The 17,082-nt window shown below is 43.3% G+C and overlaps 1 protein-coding gene across 3 annotated transcripts in view; it reads right to left on the bottom strand.

The window, feature by feature from the left end:
* Positions 1 to 12,783: 12,783 nt before the first annotated feature.
* Positions 12,784 to 17,082, bottom strand: part of MCM9 (minichromosome maintenance 9 homologous recombination repair factor) — an 85,002-nt gene continuing 80,703 nt past the window's right edge. For 2 of the 3 annotated variants that reach the window (XM_036871380.1, XM_036871381.1), the window contains one exon: positions 12,784 to 16,945. In XM_036871380.1, coding sequence (XP_036727275.1) covers positions 15,472 to 16,945 — 1,474 coding nt within the window. In that variant the 3' untranslated portion in view covers positions 12,784 to 15,471. The remainder of the gene's footprint in view (positions 16,946 to 17,082) is intronic. The other variant, XM_036871379.1, reaches the window with a different exon arrangement.

Here is a 17,082-nt window from a genome sequence, read left to right as displayed (position 1 = left end):
CAGCCAGGACCACACTCAAAATCACACCACCAAACCAGGCCACCTGATGTCCAGAATGCACTGCCTTCCCACTGGCACTGCCGACTGTTCCTGGAAATGACAGGCTGCTGCAGCATCTGCCACAGGCCTCCCTCTTGGTGGATTATCCACCTCCCCTACTTCCTGGCCTCTCTGGCTCCCACGTGCGCCAGGGTGCATGCACCTGATTGGCTAAGCCTCAGTCAAAGTGCCCATGCTCAGAATGAAGGTGAATAGCTGATGCTTTCAGCCTGGTCAGAGATGGTGAGGTAATTCCTCAAATAAGGAGGGTGGCTCAGATAATGGTGGCCAGACAATAACAAATATCTATTACAGATCCCTCAGGCTTAGCACAGGCTGGCAAACAGTAAGTGCTAAGTAAACGCAGATTAAAAAGTAAAGTATGAATGAATCGCCTCTAATTGTGTTTCCAGAAACCCACTTTTTTTATTGAATAAATTTGACATAATAACATTGTGTAAATTTAAGGTATACAGTGTGTTACCTTGATACATTTATATATTGCAATATGATTCCCATTGTAGAGATATTCATCACACTACATAATTATAGTACAACACTGTTGTCTATATTCATTATACTGTGCATTAGATCTCTATGGCTTATTCGCTACTTGTTGCAAGTTTATACCCTTAAATGACATCAAACTTGTCCCCCCACCCCAGTCCCATCTCCTGGTAACAATTTTACTCTCTGTTTTTTACAAGGTTACCTTTTTTAGATTCCACATTTAAGTGAAATACAGTATTTCTCTTTCTCTGTCTGACTTGTCTCACTTAGCATAATGTGCTCAAGTAAATACAATGAAATATTATTCAGCCATGAGAAAGGAGCCTATCCTGCCATTTGCTCCAGAAACCCACTTTGCCAAAGGGGAATCTCGACCTGGCCCTACAATCCATATTTTTGAGGAGAAGGAGACGGGAGGGAAAGGAGGGGAGAAAAAAACACTAATATGTGTTAAGTGTCTGGGATGTGCCAGGCACTGTGCAGACACTTTAGACACATCCCTACTAGTGATACAGTCCTTGCTAGATTGTAATGTGCAAGAGTGATACCAACCACGTCTGTCTTACCATTTATCATATCCCCAGTGCCTAGCACAGTGCCTGGCACACAGTAAGTAGGTCCTTGATAAATACTTGTTGGTGTTGAACAGTCCTACAAAGGTGAAACTGTGCTGTTTTGTTGATGTTCAGATCAAGTACCCCTGGCAGTCACAAAGCTAGTGAGTAGCAGCTCTGTCTGGCACCCAACGCCATGCTCTTTCTATTGTCACACTTGCATGGACGCTAAAATCTGGATTGCCAAAATGCAGGTTATTGGGAGGAGTGATGTTAGCATCATGGCAGAATAAGATGTCCCTTATTTTTGTCCCCCTTTAACATCTAAGATTTGGCCTCTATCCATGAACAAAAGTGCCTCTGGGAGCTATGGGATCCAGCACCATATGCCAAGGGACCCAGAGGCATCTCACCCACCCGTGCATTGGGTAACAGGCAGACAGACCCTGGTATGGGCTGTGCAGCCAGCAGGAGCCTGTGAACCAGCTCCAACCCCTCTGGGCCACAGTCTGAGAGCACCTGGAAAATGCTGACTGGGGCAGATACCCATGGATGAGAGAGCCTTAGTAGAAGTTCAAGTTTCTAGAGGAGAAGTTCCAGCACTCTGTTGGCACAAAAAAATAAAAAATAAAAAAATACAAGTTTGGATGTGTTGGAGTGGGTAAGAGGAACTTTGCCAAGTTCCTCCCCTCCAAGGCAGCCCAGCTTAGAGAAGGAAGAGCCCAGGGATCCCTCTGGTGGGGGGCTGGGGGAGTGGTGAGTGAGCATCTGGCTGTCCCAGCTGTGCAGGACGCTGCTAAAGAAACCATCTCTCCAGAGCTGCACCCCGAGTATTGAAGCAAGAGTTCCATGATTAGGGGGAGGGAGGTGGTTGGGAAAGAGGCAGATAAGAATATCAGAGGGCATTAAAGGGACACGGTTCCTGCTGACTGTGTTCTAAACTCCAGCAGGAAGCCTGCTTATGAACTGCTGGGGAAACCTCACCAGAGGATCCCCCAACTGGCTTGTGGGTACCCCTAACACCCTGAGGGCCAAACCCACACCTCCTGTAAAACTCCTACAAGAAAACAGTGGTTTCTGTAATGACCTATATGGGAAAAGAATCTAAAAAAGAGTGGATATATGTATAACTGATTCACTTTCTGTACAGCAGAAACTAACACAACATTGTAAATCAACTATACTCCAATAAAAAAATTTTTTTAAATAGGAAAAAAGAAAAAAAAAACAGTGGGTAAGTTTCTTGACATAGGCCTTTGCAATTTTTTTGGATCTGACACCAAAAGCAAAAGCAACAAAAGCAAAAATAAGCAAGTGGGACCACATCAAACTAAAGAGCTTCTGCATGGCAAAAGAAACCATCAACAAAATGAAAAGGCATCCTACCAAATGGGTAAAAATATTTGCAAATCATATTCCTGGTAAGGGGTTAATATCCAAAATATATAAAAAATTCATATAACTCAATAGAAAAAAAAAAACACAACGATTTAAAAATGGAGAAGCTGAATAAACATTTCTCCAAAGACATACAAACGGCCGACAGGTACATGAAAAGATGCTCAATGTCACTAATCATCAGGAAAATGCAAATCAAAATCACAATGAGCTATCACTTCACATCTATTAGAATGGCTAACATCAAAAAAAAAAAGAGAGAGAGATAACAAGTGTTGATAAGGATTTGGAGAAAAGGGAACACTTGTGCACTGTTGGTGGGAATGTAAATTGGTGCAGTCACTATGGAAAACAGTATGGCGGTTCCTCAAAAAATTAAAAATAGAATTACCATATGATCCAGCAATTCCATTACTGGGTATATAGCCAAAGGAAATGAAAACAGGATCTGCACCACCATGTTCGATGCAGCATTATTCACAGTAGCTAAGATATGGAAACCACTTAAGAGTTTATCAATAGAGGAATAAAGAAGATGTACACATAAACAATGGAATATTATTCATCCATGAGAAAGGACATCCTGCCCTTTGCAACAACATGGATAAACCTCGAGGGCATTATGCTAAATGAAATAAGCCAGACCAAGAAAGACAAATATTGTAATGATATCACTTATATGTGGAATCTAAAAAAGCTGAACTCATAAAAACAAAGAGTAGAAAAGTAGTTACCAGGGACCGGGGAGTGGAGGAAGTGGGGAGATGTTGGTCAAAGGCTACAAACTTACAGTTAGAAGGCGAATAAGTTCTGGAAATCTAATGCACAGCACGGTGATTACAGTTAATAATACTGTATTAGATACTTGAAAGTTGCTAAGAGATTAGATCTAAATTGTTCTCACCACAAAAAAGAAATGATAATTATATGATATGATGGAGGTACTGGCTAGCTCCATAGCAGTAATCATACACTATATAAATGTATCAAAACAACTGTTGTACACCTTAAACTTACCCTATGTTATATGTCAATTATACCTCAATGACAAAAAAATAATGCAGGCTATTGCTTGTGGGAGATTCTGGGCATTTTTTTTAAGCTTCTGATTAACAAAAATCTATCTGAGGACCTTGTGGATTGGAGTCTGACTCTCTGTCCCCTTCTCCCAAAGGAATCGCGTGATTGAATGTATATTCTTTCAGAGTATAGCTTCTATGAAACGGACTCTGACCTCATGGCTCAGAGGGTGTCAAAGCCCTGCTGCCGCCGGCTCTTCAGGTACACATTATCAAAGTCTTCAGAAGATGGAGCCTGTCCCACAGTGATCGAACGGGGCGGCCCCTGAGGTGCTCCCACCCGCTCTGGTCCACCCCTCAGCTGGCCTGTGTGTCTGCTGGAAGTGCCCGAGGAGGCTGATTGTGGAAGAAATGTTTTCATCATGAGAGCTGAATGCAGGCAGGTCTTCAGCTTCTGCTGGTGAGTTTAGGCATTCCAGCCTTTTCAGTTCCCCTGCCAGAGATCCTTCATGCCCCCTAGCGGTGTGAGCAGCAGAGAGACCGGGCTGGTCTACATTCCCTTTCCGGGGGACTTCGCTCGTCAGAGCCACGTTTGTTCAAGGCAAGTAAGCCCAAGAAACGGACAGACAAAAGCCCCTTCCGGATGGTTATCTAGGGTCCCATGACTGAAAGCTTTTTTTTTTTTTTAATAACATCTTTATTGGAGTATAATTGCTTTACAATGGTGTGTTAGTTTCTGCTTTATAACAAAGTGAATCAGTTATACATATACATATGTTCCCATATCTCTTCCCTCTTGCATCTCCCTCCCTCCCACCTTCCCTATCCCACCCCTCTAGGTGGTCACAAACCACCGAGCTGATCTCCCTGTGCTATGTGGCTGCTTCCCACTAGCTATCTATTTTACATTTGGTAGTGTACATATGTCCATGACACTCTCTCACTTCGTCCCAGCTTACCCTTCCCCTTCCCCATATCCTCAAGTCCATTCTCTAGTAGGTCTGTGTCTTTATTCCCGTCTTACCGCTAGGTTCTTCATGACCTTTTTTTTTTTTTCCTTAGATTCCATATGGAATCTATGTGTTAGCATATGGTATTTGTTTTTCTCTTTCTGACTTACTTCATTCTGTATGACAGACTCTAGGTCCACCCACCTCACTACAAATAACTCAATTTCGTTTCTCTTTATGGCTGAGTAATATTCCATTGTATATATGTGCCACATCTTCTTTATCCATTCATCTGTTGATGGACACTTAGGTTGCTTCCATGTCCTGGCTATTGTAAATAGAGCTGCAATGAACATTTTGGTACATGACTCTTTGAATTATGGTTTTCTCAGGGTATATGCCCAGTAGTGGGATTGCTGGGTCGTATGGTAGTTCTATTTTTAGTTTTTTAAGGAACCTCCATACTGTTCTCCATAGTGGCTGTATCAATTTACATTCCCACCAACAGCGCAAGAGGGTTCCCTTTTCTCCACACCCTCTCCAGCATTTATTGTTTGTAGATTTTTTGATGATGGCCATTCTGACCAGTGTGAGATGATATCTCATTGTAGTTTTGATTTGCATTTCTCTAATAATTAATGATGTTGAGCATTTTTCATGTGTTTGTTGGCAATCTGTATATCTTCTTATCTTTGATAAAGGAGGCAAGAATATACAGTGGAGAAAAGACAGCCTCTTCAATAAGTGGTGCTGGGAAAACTGGACAGGTACATGTAGAACTATGAAATTAGAACACTCCCTAACACCGTATACAAAAATAAACTCAAAATGGATTAAAGACCGAAATGTAAGGCCAGACACTATCAAACTCTTAGAGGAAAACATAGGCAGAACACTCTATGACATAAATCACAGTAAGATCCTTTTTGACCCAGCTCCTAGAGAAATGGAAATAAAAACACAAATAAACAAATGGGACCTAATGAAACTTAAAAGCTTTTGCACAGCAAAGGAAACCATAAACAAGACCAAAAGACAACCCTCAGAATGGGAGAAAATATTTGCAAATGAAGCAGCTGACAAAGGATTAATCTCCAAAATTTACAAGCAGCTCATGCAGCTCAATAACAAAAAAACAAACAACCCAATCCAAAAGTGGGCAGAAGACCTAAATAGACATTTCTCCAAAGAAGATATACATATTACCAACAAACACATGAAAGCTTTTTTTTTTAATTAATTAATTAATTAATTAATTTTTTGGGGTGTGTTGGGTCTTCGTTTCTGTGCGAGGGCTTTCTCTAGTTGCGGCGAGTGAGGGCCACTCTTCATCACGGTGCGCAGGCCTCTCACTGTCGCGGCCTCTCTTGTTGCGGAGCACAGGCTCCAGACGCACAGGCTCAGTAGTTGTGGCTCACGGGTCTAGTTGCTCCGCGGCATGTGGGATCTTTCCAGACCAGGGCTCGAACCCGTGTCCCCTGCATTGGCAGGCAGATTCTCAACCACTGTGCTACCAGGGAAGCCCATGAAAGCTTTTTAATGAGGAAAAGTCCTCCAGGAAAAAAGTATTTGCACACATTTGATGGAAAATAAAAAGGGCCCTTTGGCTGGGCCGCACCTCGCGTCCTCCACGGCAGCCTCCTCAGCGTGTTCTACGTGGACGGTGCCCAGAGCCCAGCACCGGTGATGGCCCTCCTGGCGTGGCGAAGTACAACTGCCCTGGAGTGTTACTGCATCTTCTTAGGTGCTGAGCCAGGGCTGAGGTGTGGAGGAGTCCCCTGCTTCGGATATGGAGCAGCTGCCCGGGTCTGCTTGTAGAGGAAAGGGACCTGCGCTCAGCCCAGCACTGTTGCCCTGGCTTAGTGCCCATAGGAGAGGGCTGCCCACACGTTTCTTTCTGAAAGCACATGATGACTAAATGGGAGATGAGCCAAGGCCCTTATGACTTTGGCCTTGCCCTGACACAGTCACATTTCTTTTGGGAGTTGTCATGATATAGTTGACGGGGCACTGGTTTTGAAATCAAACAGTGCCTCCTTCGGAAGCCATTTGTTAGCTGTGTGGCCTTGAAAAATTAACACAGTCCCTCTGATCATGTTTCCATCTGTAAACAGGGTTAATGATATGTTTCTTACAGAATTGCTGCGAGAACTAAATATCTATCTATCATCTATCCATCTATCTATATCTCATACATATAGACTCACACACATACATGAAGTGTCGAATAGGATGCCTAGCACATAGCAGGTGCTCAATACCAGTCAGTTCCTTCATCTTCCCATATCGTCACAATCATCCACTCTCAGATCCCTCTGTGCCTGGGAGGAGAGTAGTCCATACATGTCACGAGGCAGGACCCCATCACCACCCCAGCATCTGCATATATGACTCTTGCTCCAGAGACGGGTGAACAACCAGACTCAGTTCATCTGCTTCTGAAACTTCTCAGGTCTAAATTTTTATTTGGCAGGCTTGTTTTTTGTTTGCTTGTTTTGGCTTGTTTTGAAATGACACTGGAGATCTGGTGCTTGGGATTTCTTCTGTACTCCAGCCTTAGCAGGACACAAACAATCTCATTTTTCTATAGTGAGTGGGAGTTGCCTTTAACCTCCTGAGATTCTCATCTGACCCAGAGACTCCCAAGTTCCCTTCACTGACTAAAAAATAACTTAGAATTGGTCGTGGGCGCTAAGAGGGCAGGGTGTGGTGACAACAGGGCCTCCAGTAAGGAGGGGACTTGCTAGAGTCAGCTCCCGGCAGCTCTGACCACATCCTCTTCCAGCATCACGTGCAAATATGCTCTCATCTCGGCCACACCTGGAGGGCGTTCCCTCCCCGTGCTGACACCAACCTTATCATACGTCTCAAGGAGACAAAAAGCAGGGAAGGAGAGCAGCCCGCTGACCTTTACACTCTCCACTTGGCATCAAGGTTTGCTGTTCTGCTTTTGGTCCTGGAATCCTAAATCCCTCTATTCCTGGGGGCAGGGCAACTTTTTAGGAGCAGTTCTGAAAACTGTTTCTCGTAATTATACAAGCCTGACAACAAATTAGCTGTGGTTAGTTAGCACAATGACATGCACTACATCTATCCCTTAAATCCGAAGATGAAATCAATGAAGAAAAGGCTTTCAAACACACACATCTCAAAACTGACGTCAGTAATAAGATACGTCCTATTTTTGTCAGGTGCTTTCCCTACATGGCACAAAGCTCCCTCCAAGCCTCCTGGCTCCAAGGAGAAGCAGCCTCTTGTGTCTAGTCAACACTAACTGAGAAACACTGGGAAAAGAAGAGAGAGAAATGGGGAAGTGTAGACAAATGGTCATTCTTCCCTCAAATGTCTTAAATGTCTCATTCAACAAATACTTATCAAGCATCAACTATGTGCCAGGAACTCTTCTAAGAATTGGTCCATCAGTGAGTAAAACAAACAGAAACCCCTGCCCTCAAGGAGCTTACTTTCTAGTGAGGGCAGACAGATGGTGCCATGCTGAGGCAAAAAGAGAGACCAGTAACATTGATCCTGCCATTATTTAAAAATTTGATATTTTGCTCCTCGTGGATTTTTTTTTTTTTTGCACTTTGACTTTTAAAAGTATTGCATCAAAATATTTATCTTGATTATTTAATTTTTTGGTGTCCCCTTAAATTTTGTACCTGAGGCAAATCTCACTCCCCTCATCCTAGTCCCAGCTGTGAGACAGTTGCTGGTAGACGCATGGTAGGGTCTGAAATGCACCACACACATCTCCCCTTTGAGTCCGATGCACCCATTTTCCCCAGCTGCCCAGAGTGTTGACGGCTGACAGCTCACAGCTGAGTCCCCGCCCCCGGAGACTACCCTCAGCCCAGAGCCCTAGCCCAAGGACAGGCCCTCTCCCCAGGGGCAGCCTACATCCGATGATTGATCCACGTGGAGAGAGAAGATCCCAGAACCCCAGAGGCCAGATGACAATGCTTAACTGTCAGAAGCAAGGTGGGAGTAAACGGCTCACTGAGGAGCAGGGTCAGAACAGCAGGGAGACACTCACACAGAGCTGTGGAAATGGCTGGAGCCCCAAGATGAGTCCCGAGATCAAACTATACACAGTGTTTTCAAAGTGTAGCCTCTGACCAGCAGCATCAGCATTGTCTGGAAAACTGTCAGACGCCAATTCTCAGGCCCCAGCCCAGACCTACTCAGTTAGAAACTCTGGGGGGTGGGGACCAGCAATCTGTAGTTTAACACGGCCTCCAGGCACTCCAGATGCACTGGTCAAGAGAAGGGATCTGGAACAGGCTGAGGGCAGCTGTGCCAATAAAGTCAGAATTCTCTGGCCAGCTTCTGGACCTGGATTAATTTTTGGACTCGGAGCCCGTTGACTGAAGCAAAGGTCAGGTCCTCAGGTAGAAGTACCCTGCAACACCTTGGCAAGACTACATGACAGTGATTACCCCAGTCCTTCTACAAAGGGACTGGCAGGTATTTACCTAGGTAACTATACCCTGGGGAAAGGAAATAGCCCAATACTTAATACTTTGAGAACCATTGCACACAAGGTCTGAGTTGAAAAATGATACCTAGTATGATACAAACATGTTCCCCCGGTAGAAAGAATGTGTGTGTGGGCCAGGTAATAGATGGACCCAGGTCTACTTCAGAGTAGGCTGAAATAGATAATACTTGGAAGTTGCCAGAACACTCACATATCCACACTGGTTCCTTAGCCTGTGAATAAAAGTGGGAAAGGACAAGTGGGAGCCTCTGAAGCTGCCCCTCTACTCCCCCTCTGAGCAAGACTGCAAATCACACACATCCCGAGGCAACTAGCAGAAACTAGCGCCACCCTTAAAGACCTAAAGGAAGAAGAGTGGTGATCCCCATCAATTTCCATTTAATTCATCAGTCTGGCCTCTACAAGAATTAGATCGGGGAAAATGTCAGCAGAGTACCCCAAGCTCCATCAACCTGCAGCGCCAACGGCAGCTGTTGTGCCAGATGTGGTATAAGCCACAGCCACGCGCCTACCCCTCAGCCCCCCACCTCCTGCCCACAGCAGCTGATCTGGAGGCAGCAAATGATACTCAGGGTCTCTCTCCTCTACCATCCATTCTAGATTTCCCTCACCCTTGGTTAGCACCTGTGACAGACAATAAACTGAGTAAATGTTATAGTATGTCAGATGATAAAAATGCTGCAGAAAAATTAAGTAAGGGGAAGAATGTTTTGCAATTTTGAAGGTAGGTAGGCTTCATTGAAGTGACATTTGAGCAAAATCCTGAAGGAAGTGAGGAGTGATTACCTTCAGAGAAAAAGCACTCCACAGATAGATGAGTAAGTGAAAAAGCCCTGGGGCTGCTTCATGTCTGGAGAATTATAGGAACCAGTATGGTCAGTGTTTGATGTCAAAAAGGTAGCACGTGGCCAGATGTGCAGGGCCTTAGAGATCAATATTATACGGACTTTGGCTTTTACCCAGGATGAGATGGGAGCTGCTGGAGGGTTTGAGGTAAGAAGTAATATTACCTGACAGGTTCACTCTGATTACTGTGCTGAGAATAGCCTGTAGGGAAGCACAGTGAGAGAGTATAGTGGCTTGGACTGGTGTGATAGCAGCAAATGTGGTGAGAAGTGTACAGATTCTGGATATATATATTTTTTCTTTTTAAAGAATTTTTTTTGGTGTGGACTTTTTTTAAAAAATTAATTAATTAATTAATTTATGGCTGTGTTGGGTCTTCGTTTCTGTGCAAGGGCTTTCTCTAGTTGCGGCAAGTGGGGGCCACTCTTCATCGCGGTGCGCGGGCCTCTCACTACTGCGGCCTCTCTTGTTGCGGAGCACAGGCTCCAGACGCGCAGGCTCAGTAGTTGTGGCACACGGGCTTAGTTGCTCCGTGGCATGTGGGATCTTCCCAGACCAGGGCTCGAACCCCTGTCTCCTGCATTGGCAGGCAGATTCTCAACCACTGCGCCACCAGGGAAGCCCCTGGACCATTTTTTAAAAATTATTATTATTTATTTATTTATTTTTGGCTGCGTTGGGTCTTCGTTGCTGCACGCAGGCTTTCTCTAGTTGTGGCGAGCGGGGGCTGCTCTTGCTTGCAGCGCGTGGGCTTCTCATTGCAGTGGCTTCTCTTGTTGTGGAGCACGGGCTCTAGGTGTGAGGGCTTCAGTAGTTGTTGCACACAGGCTCAGTAGTTGTGGCTTCCGGGCTCTAGAGCGCAGGCTCAGTAGTTGTGACGCATGGGCTTAGTTGTTCCGCGGCATGTGAGATGTTCCCGGACCAGGGCTCGAACCCGTGTCCCCTGCATTGGCAGGCGGATTCTTAACCACTGCACCACGAGGGAAGTCCCTGGATATATTTTAAATAGAGATTCCATAGGATTTGCTAACAGATGGGGTGTGAGGTACAAGAGAAAGTAAATGGTCTAGGATGACTCAAGTTTTTGGCCTAAGCAATTGGAAGGATGGAGTCTCTAATTTCCCAAGATGGATAAATCTGGGAAATGAACCCGTTTGATGGGGACAAGATCAGGAGTATTATTTGAAATATGTTGAGGTGGAGGTATATTGACTAGGAGTTGGATAGAGGAGTCTGGAGTTCAGGAAAGGAATCATCAGCTGACCAATAGGTTTGGGGAGCCCTAAGACTCAATGAGCATATCAGGAAGTGGGGTGCAGATAGAGAAGACCCCTGGGTCACTTAAACATTAAAGGTCTGGGAGAGGAGGAGAAACTAGGTAAGGAGAAGAAAAGCTGAGGAAACCAGAAGAGGTTAGTAAGGAAAACCACAGGCATGTGATGTCCTGGAGGCCAAGTGACAAAGGATCCCAGGGAGGGGACAGGAGTCAGCCACACCAAATCAAGTAAGATAACTGCTGCTCAGTGATCATTCAGTCCTGGAACCAATTCGCCCGATTCCCAATTTTGCTGTGCTACCAGTCTCCTTGATGTATCAGGAGGCACTGAAAAAGTTAGATCTGAAATATTAAGCAGTCTTTCAACACTGGTTTATTACGGAAGCCCTAAATTAAACCAATTTTGTCCCCACATAGAAGTGTGCCTGATGCAAATACTTGCTTTCTGGTGGTTCGATTCAGCCAAGGCTTAAGGTTCCAATGAAACGTAAAGAAGAGTGGCCTAAAGACCATTTACACTCACAAGATAAATAACTTACACCCTACTCCTTAGTGAGATCAGGCCCAGCGTGCATATCCTATTTCCCTTGTTGTTCTATATCTTGCATCAGAGTATTTACGTAGACACATGAACAGTTTACTTGAGTTTAACATTTCTGTCAAGTTCATGTTTACAAATATTACCTTCAGATGCATTTTTAAGCCTTTAAGAGGGAAGGCGGTGGAACTGATGTAAGAACAACAGAAGAGTTACCACAGCTTCCTGTGTGTGTCCTCTGAGTGGCAGTGAAGGGAACGAGTGTGGGTAATGCTCCCCTGTATACCTGGGGTGGAGGGCTGCTTCGCCACTTGCAAGATGGGACATAGACAGCAAAACCTCTACTGGAGAGAGTACTAATGTGAGCCAGGAGCCTTCTTTTACCTTTCCTGAACGTTAACAATATGGAAATCAGACATGGAAAATGTTATTCTGAACACTGAGGAATACACACTGGCCTCGCCTTCCACATTTTGAGTTTGTCAGATTTGGAACTAGGGTGTCTGATAAGCTGCATCTGAAAGGTTAACCTGGTCCCAGGTAGTCCCTAGACATAGACATTCATCAGGGTAGGTAGGTTCTGAACACCCAAGTGTTGTAGATTGGCTGAAAGTGAGCTCTAGGGATCTTCCTTGTGGCTGACCTAAGATTTTCTCTAGAATTGTTCTTCCAGTAATTCCACCAACTAGGCAGCTTTAGCACTAGGGGAAGGCATAGAAATCAAATACAATACACACATAAAGAATACGTAGGTTTGCAAGAATAAAAACCTGTCAACCAAGAATAGATCTCTATTATTATAGTTTTGGTATACCTTCAAAAAAAAGTTTAAAGTTTGGCTGAGTTAAGCCAAAGAGTTAAAGATATCAGAATAATATGCTTGTTTTGTCTGTATTTCTAAGAAACACTAAAAATTAAAATAATAAAATCCCTATTATAAATTTTAGAGTACCACATATACACTGAAAAGTATATCTTTAACAATGTCAGAAAACTCAACTCTTTTATGTAGTTATGATAGAATTAAGATCCTGGTTTGGTCCTCTCACAAAGAAAATTAGGTACAGCTTTTATTGTGTTTAAATAATTTTACATTATTAAAATGTTTTCAAGGAGTCCACTGGCCTGAAAAAACTATATCCTGACATGTTGATTCAGAATTAAAGGTTATTTTTATACTTTCCTTTATTGACTACAAATATGATTTTTGAGACTGTACATATTTCCCCTGAGACATCTGTGTTTTTCCTTGGTACACACATTAAATACCATATAAGAGAAAGTCTTAGTGGTTGTGAAATCACACAGTATAAAAAAACATAGGACACAGCAGGATAAAATGTGACCTCAGGACACTAAACATTTTCAGCTCTGAAACTAAGGGACCCCACAGTAGTGGTAGTACTGACTTCCCCGTGCATCCCCAAAGCCCTGAGTTCAGCCATTAATACCGTTTGCCACTAAAGGAATAAAGTGCCTTAGGGGTAGTGGATTCTATGACTTGAGTTGGGAAAAAAAAATAAAATGAGTCTGGAACATGCTGTTGTTTTCAGATAGCATGGGTGCTTTTGGGAAAATCAGAGTCTTAAAAGGACATTGGTGTGAACATAAAGGGACTCCCCACTGACCGAGTTGTAAGAATTTGCCCATCAAAAACAAGTACAGAGGTGGTCATAACACGAAAGTAAGCTGGGACAGAAGTTTAATTTTTTTAATAAGTAGGGGAGCATTCATATTGAGTAGTTTATTTCTTCTAATAATTATGTCTGTTTACACTATTTACATATATAGTTATTGCTCTCTGGGTAAGCACTGAAGAATAAACACTTGGAACTTGTAACTTGACCAAATGATCCTGGCAGAAGAAGGTACTAAAAAAAGTAGGGTGGATTTATTAGCACAAATAATAGGACATATGGTGAGATAATACCAGGTAGAAGATGGCATAGACGGTCATATACAGTAACTAAGGAAGACGGACAATTCAACACTGTATTTTAAAATATGAATTACTCAGTGTCCTGAAGAGACAAGTTAACTACATGAAACTAAGTGCTCTACAATCAAGATTGAAATGAAAAATGAAAGCTCTAGAATACAACCATATTAAATGATAAAAACAGATCAAAATACCCTAATGGCAAATCAATAGGTTAGGAATTATCAGCCACACCCAGCTTAATACATCATTACTGCAAAAGATACCAAGTTTCAAAGACAAAAATTTATAAGAAAGGAACTTAAAAGTTTACCATAAAAAAAGTCAGCTCAACACTGTGGCTCAAGTTTGAATTACCCTAGTCTTCACAATCAGACCATGTCCAGGCCAAGAATCACCAGTCAACAACCCAGATCCTTTGCTTTTCCTTTAGTTCTCGTAAGAATGCCAAAACTCAGGGAAGTACTAATACTTAAAGATTAGGAATATATCACATTAAGAATCATACTACACTGGGAAGTTAGTAAAGTACAGAAATAATGAAGAAATTACCTAAACCATAGCCTTGATGTTTTAGGATAGGTTTATGTGAATGTGCAATAATAACTTATAATCACTGCTTATATATGTTGTTCATCAGCTGCTTAAGGTGTCTGAGGATTTCAAGACTCATCCATACTAAATTTGTACTCATAGTTTAAAATTTTTCAGAAAATTTAATTAGTCAATCTTGGAATTAATGTTTAAATGCTCAAGAAAAATTGAGATTCCTAATTTTTTTTCTGTATGAATTTAATGAAGTGATCATTAGACAAAGTACATATAGTTTTCAGTATTCCTCATGTCTAAAGTCCCTCAGACAATGAAAGAATCTATTATCATTTTCCAAATTCAAACTTCAGAAGAGAACGTCTATAATTATGAAATCCTAACGACCCTTGCTAGAATCTAAAAGAAGAAGTTACTCTAAAAGCATTTAAGAAAAACAAAGCTTGAGTGGTCTTTTCCTAGCAAACACAGTTATTGCTTGGCTTTAAAGACAAATGAATCGTAACTTTGTAGGAATCATGTTTCCATGTTAACCACTTGGATGGATGCCATGATATATGACTGAGACTACTGCACACTCTCTTCTTCCAACTGTAGGATTTAAATTGTATTGAAGGTAAGTCCCCAAGACATAAAAAAGAATCTGAAGCACAAACTGTTGGCTCAAGAAAGAAAGGAAAACTCAAAAGGTCAATACCCCAAGAAAGCTACTATTTGACCAGTGGCCAGATCTCTATGACTATCATGGAACTGTGAGAAGACCTCTCAAAGAAACAAAAGCTTCAGTCATATTTAATCTGACACATGAGAATAGATACAAAAAAATTAGAAAAAAATCACATGATTTTGGCAAATCAATAAATATTTACCACACTCAGCACATCTTGGGTGAAAAAAAAAAAAACAACAAAGAAAAAAAACAAACAGAAAAAGAGTTCATCTGACTTGTTAGCATTGTGAGTGTTACCTTCCTGGCATTTGCTCCTGAGTGAATGAAGGGATCTCAGGAAAACCTACCCCCTAAAAAAAACCAAACCAAACCCAAACAAAACAAACAGAAACATCTTTGGGAATATAAGTACTCTGTTTGCAAAATCAAGCACAATTGTTAATTAATTAGATTCAATTAGATTCAAGTGCTGGTATCACACTGACCTTCATTGATTGTGTGTACAGCTTTTCAAGTCATTAAGATAAACCTGAATTTATAAAACCTGATGGGGGGGGGCTGGTGTTCAGAATGGCGCCCAATATGGTCAATACTTCTATATATCCATAAACACCATGTTGATATCCTGTAGGTGCTGGCTTGAGTGGACGAGGGTGAAACTTGACCAGAAAGCTTTTCATGACTATGGCTTTTTTCTCATTTCTTCATCCCAATCAAAATCTAATGGTTCATCGTCTAGTTCCGGTAAAGTGAAGAGAGATGTTTTGGAAAGACTCAGTCTCTCGGTGGATCCCCCCAGCTGAAAAGTTTTCCTTTTCCTGCCAAGCACTGTAGCTGCGGTCACAAGAAGAGGGCTGGGGCCTCCCTCACCCGGGTTCTTACTTTCAGGAGGAGGAAGGGATTCTGATTTGGATTCAGAGGGGGAAGTAAAGGAGAAGTCTGCCAATCTCGCTAATGTGCAAGCATGAACCTTGCCACTTTTACTATGGCACGAAACCTCTTCCTTTCTGTCTCTTTCAGAAGCAAGATGGAAACGCCCACTGTTGCTCCCAAGCTCTAATTCAGGCTGGACAGCTCCCTTTGCAGGGGCACGTTCCCTCTTCTCTCTTGGTCCATCTTTGTCCGGTGGCTGCCGTGACACCTCCTTTGTCTTATCTTGCAGCTGAGCTGGGCTTCTGATTTCTGAGGTAGAGGCCAGCTTTTCTGCACCCTTCCCAGGCAGAGCTGCTTTTCCTCTTGCTCTACGTTGGGGAATTTCAGGACTCTGAACTGCTGTTTTACTTGTGCCAGGAGACACATGGCTGCAAGCTTCAGGAGAGTGGGTCAGTTTTGACTTCTGTTTGAAAGTAAACTTTGCCAGTTTGGCCACAGGGGGACCCGGACTCTCAACACTTTCAAGGTGGGGCTCTTGCACCCGAGCAAGGGATTTCTGTCTCTTTCTTTTGGGGGTTCCAAGCACTCTCTCTGGGCTCTGTACAGGAGTGGGCCGAGGATGAGGAGGGCTTGTGGGCCGCGGGGGCGGCCTGGCGGGTTTCCTGCACAACTCCTGGGCCCTCTCCTTGCGCAGCTTGTGCAGTTTCCTGGGGACGTGATGAATCAGTACTGAGTCTGGCTCATCAGCAGATACTGCTGCTTCAGAAACCATTGCTGCCTTTTTTGCCTTTTCACCCTCAAGGCTGTCTGGCCTCAATGGAGCTTCTGCCTCTGCTGGTGTTGGAAGCGGTCCAGTTTCCAATTGGCTCCCTTGGCCTGGCTCCCTTTTTTCCTTACCCTGAGATTTGTTGTGGGAGATTTTCAAAGCCATTTCCCCCCCACTTGTTTTGGGACTAGGAGACACAGGGACAGTGTTTTTAGGTTCCATCGGATGAGTTGCTATGGAGTCAAACCAGTCCAAACTGTCGTCTTGGCTATTTCTGTGCTCAGCTGAATGCCTTCTACTTGTCAGTCTATCGGGCCCCAGATGGGATGGGGGATTGAGAAGTGGGCTTCCCCCGGGCCTGACTCCAGTAGAGGACAGATGTGTGCTACAGTTCACTTCCTGCTGAGCTGATGGTCTGAGCTTTGATTCTTCCCCTGGATCATCTCTCAGGGACCCTGAAGTTGTCTCTGCTTCCATTGCCCGTGGCTGGTGTTGACACACACTCTGATTCTGTAACCTGTAGAAGATAAGGAAAACGTGTACTGCTTTAATCTTTTCATTTCTTTATTCTCTGAGATGCCATCTAAGGCTTTAAGTCCAATATAATTCCGGGTTGATACCACATACAGTCCCTTAGAGCAGCAGGAGGAAATT

This window comes from Balaenoptera musculus, chromosome 12 (genome assembly GCF_009873245.2).
Source record: "Balaenoptera musculus isolate JJ_BM4_2016_0621 chromosome 12, mBalMus1.pri.v3, whole genome shotgun sequence".
NCBI lineage: Eukaryota > Metazoa > Chordata > Mammalia > Artiodactyla > Balaenopteridae > Balaenoptera > Balaenoptera musculus.
The sequence above is the reverse complement of the archived record's forward strand: the minus strand, read 5'-3'. Positions and strand labels throughout refer to the sequence as shown.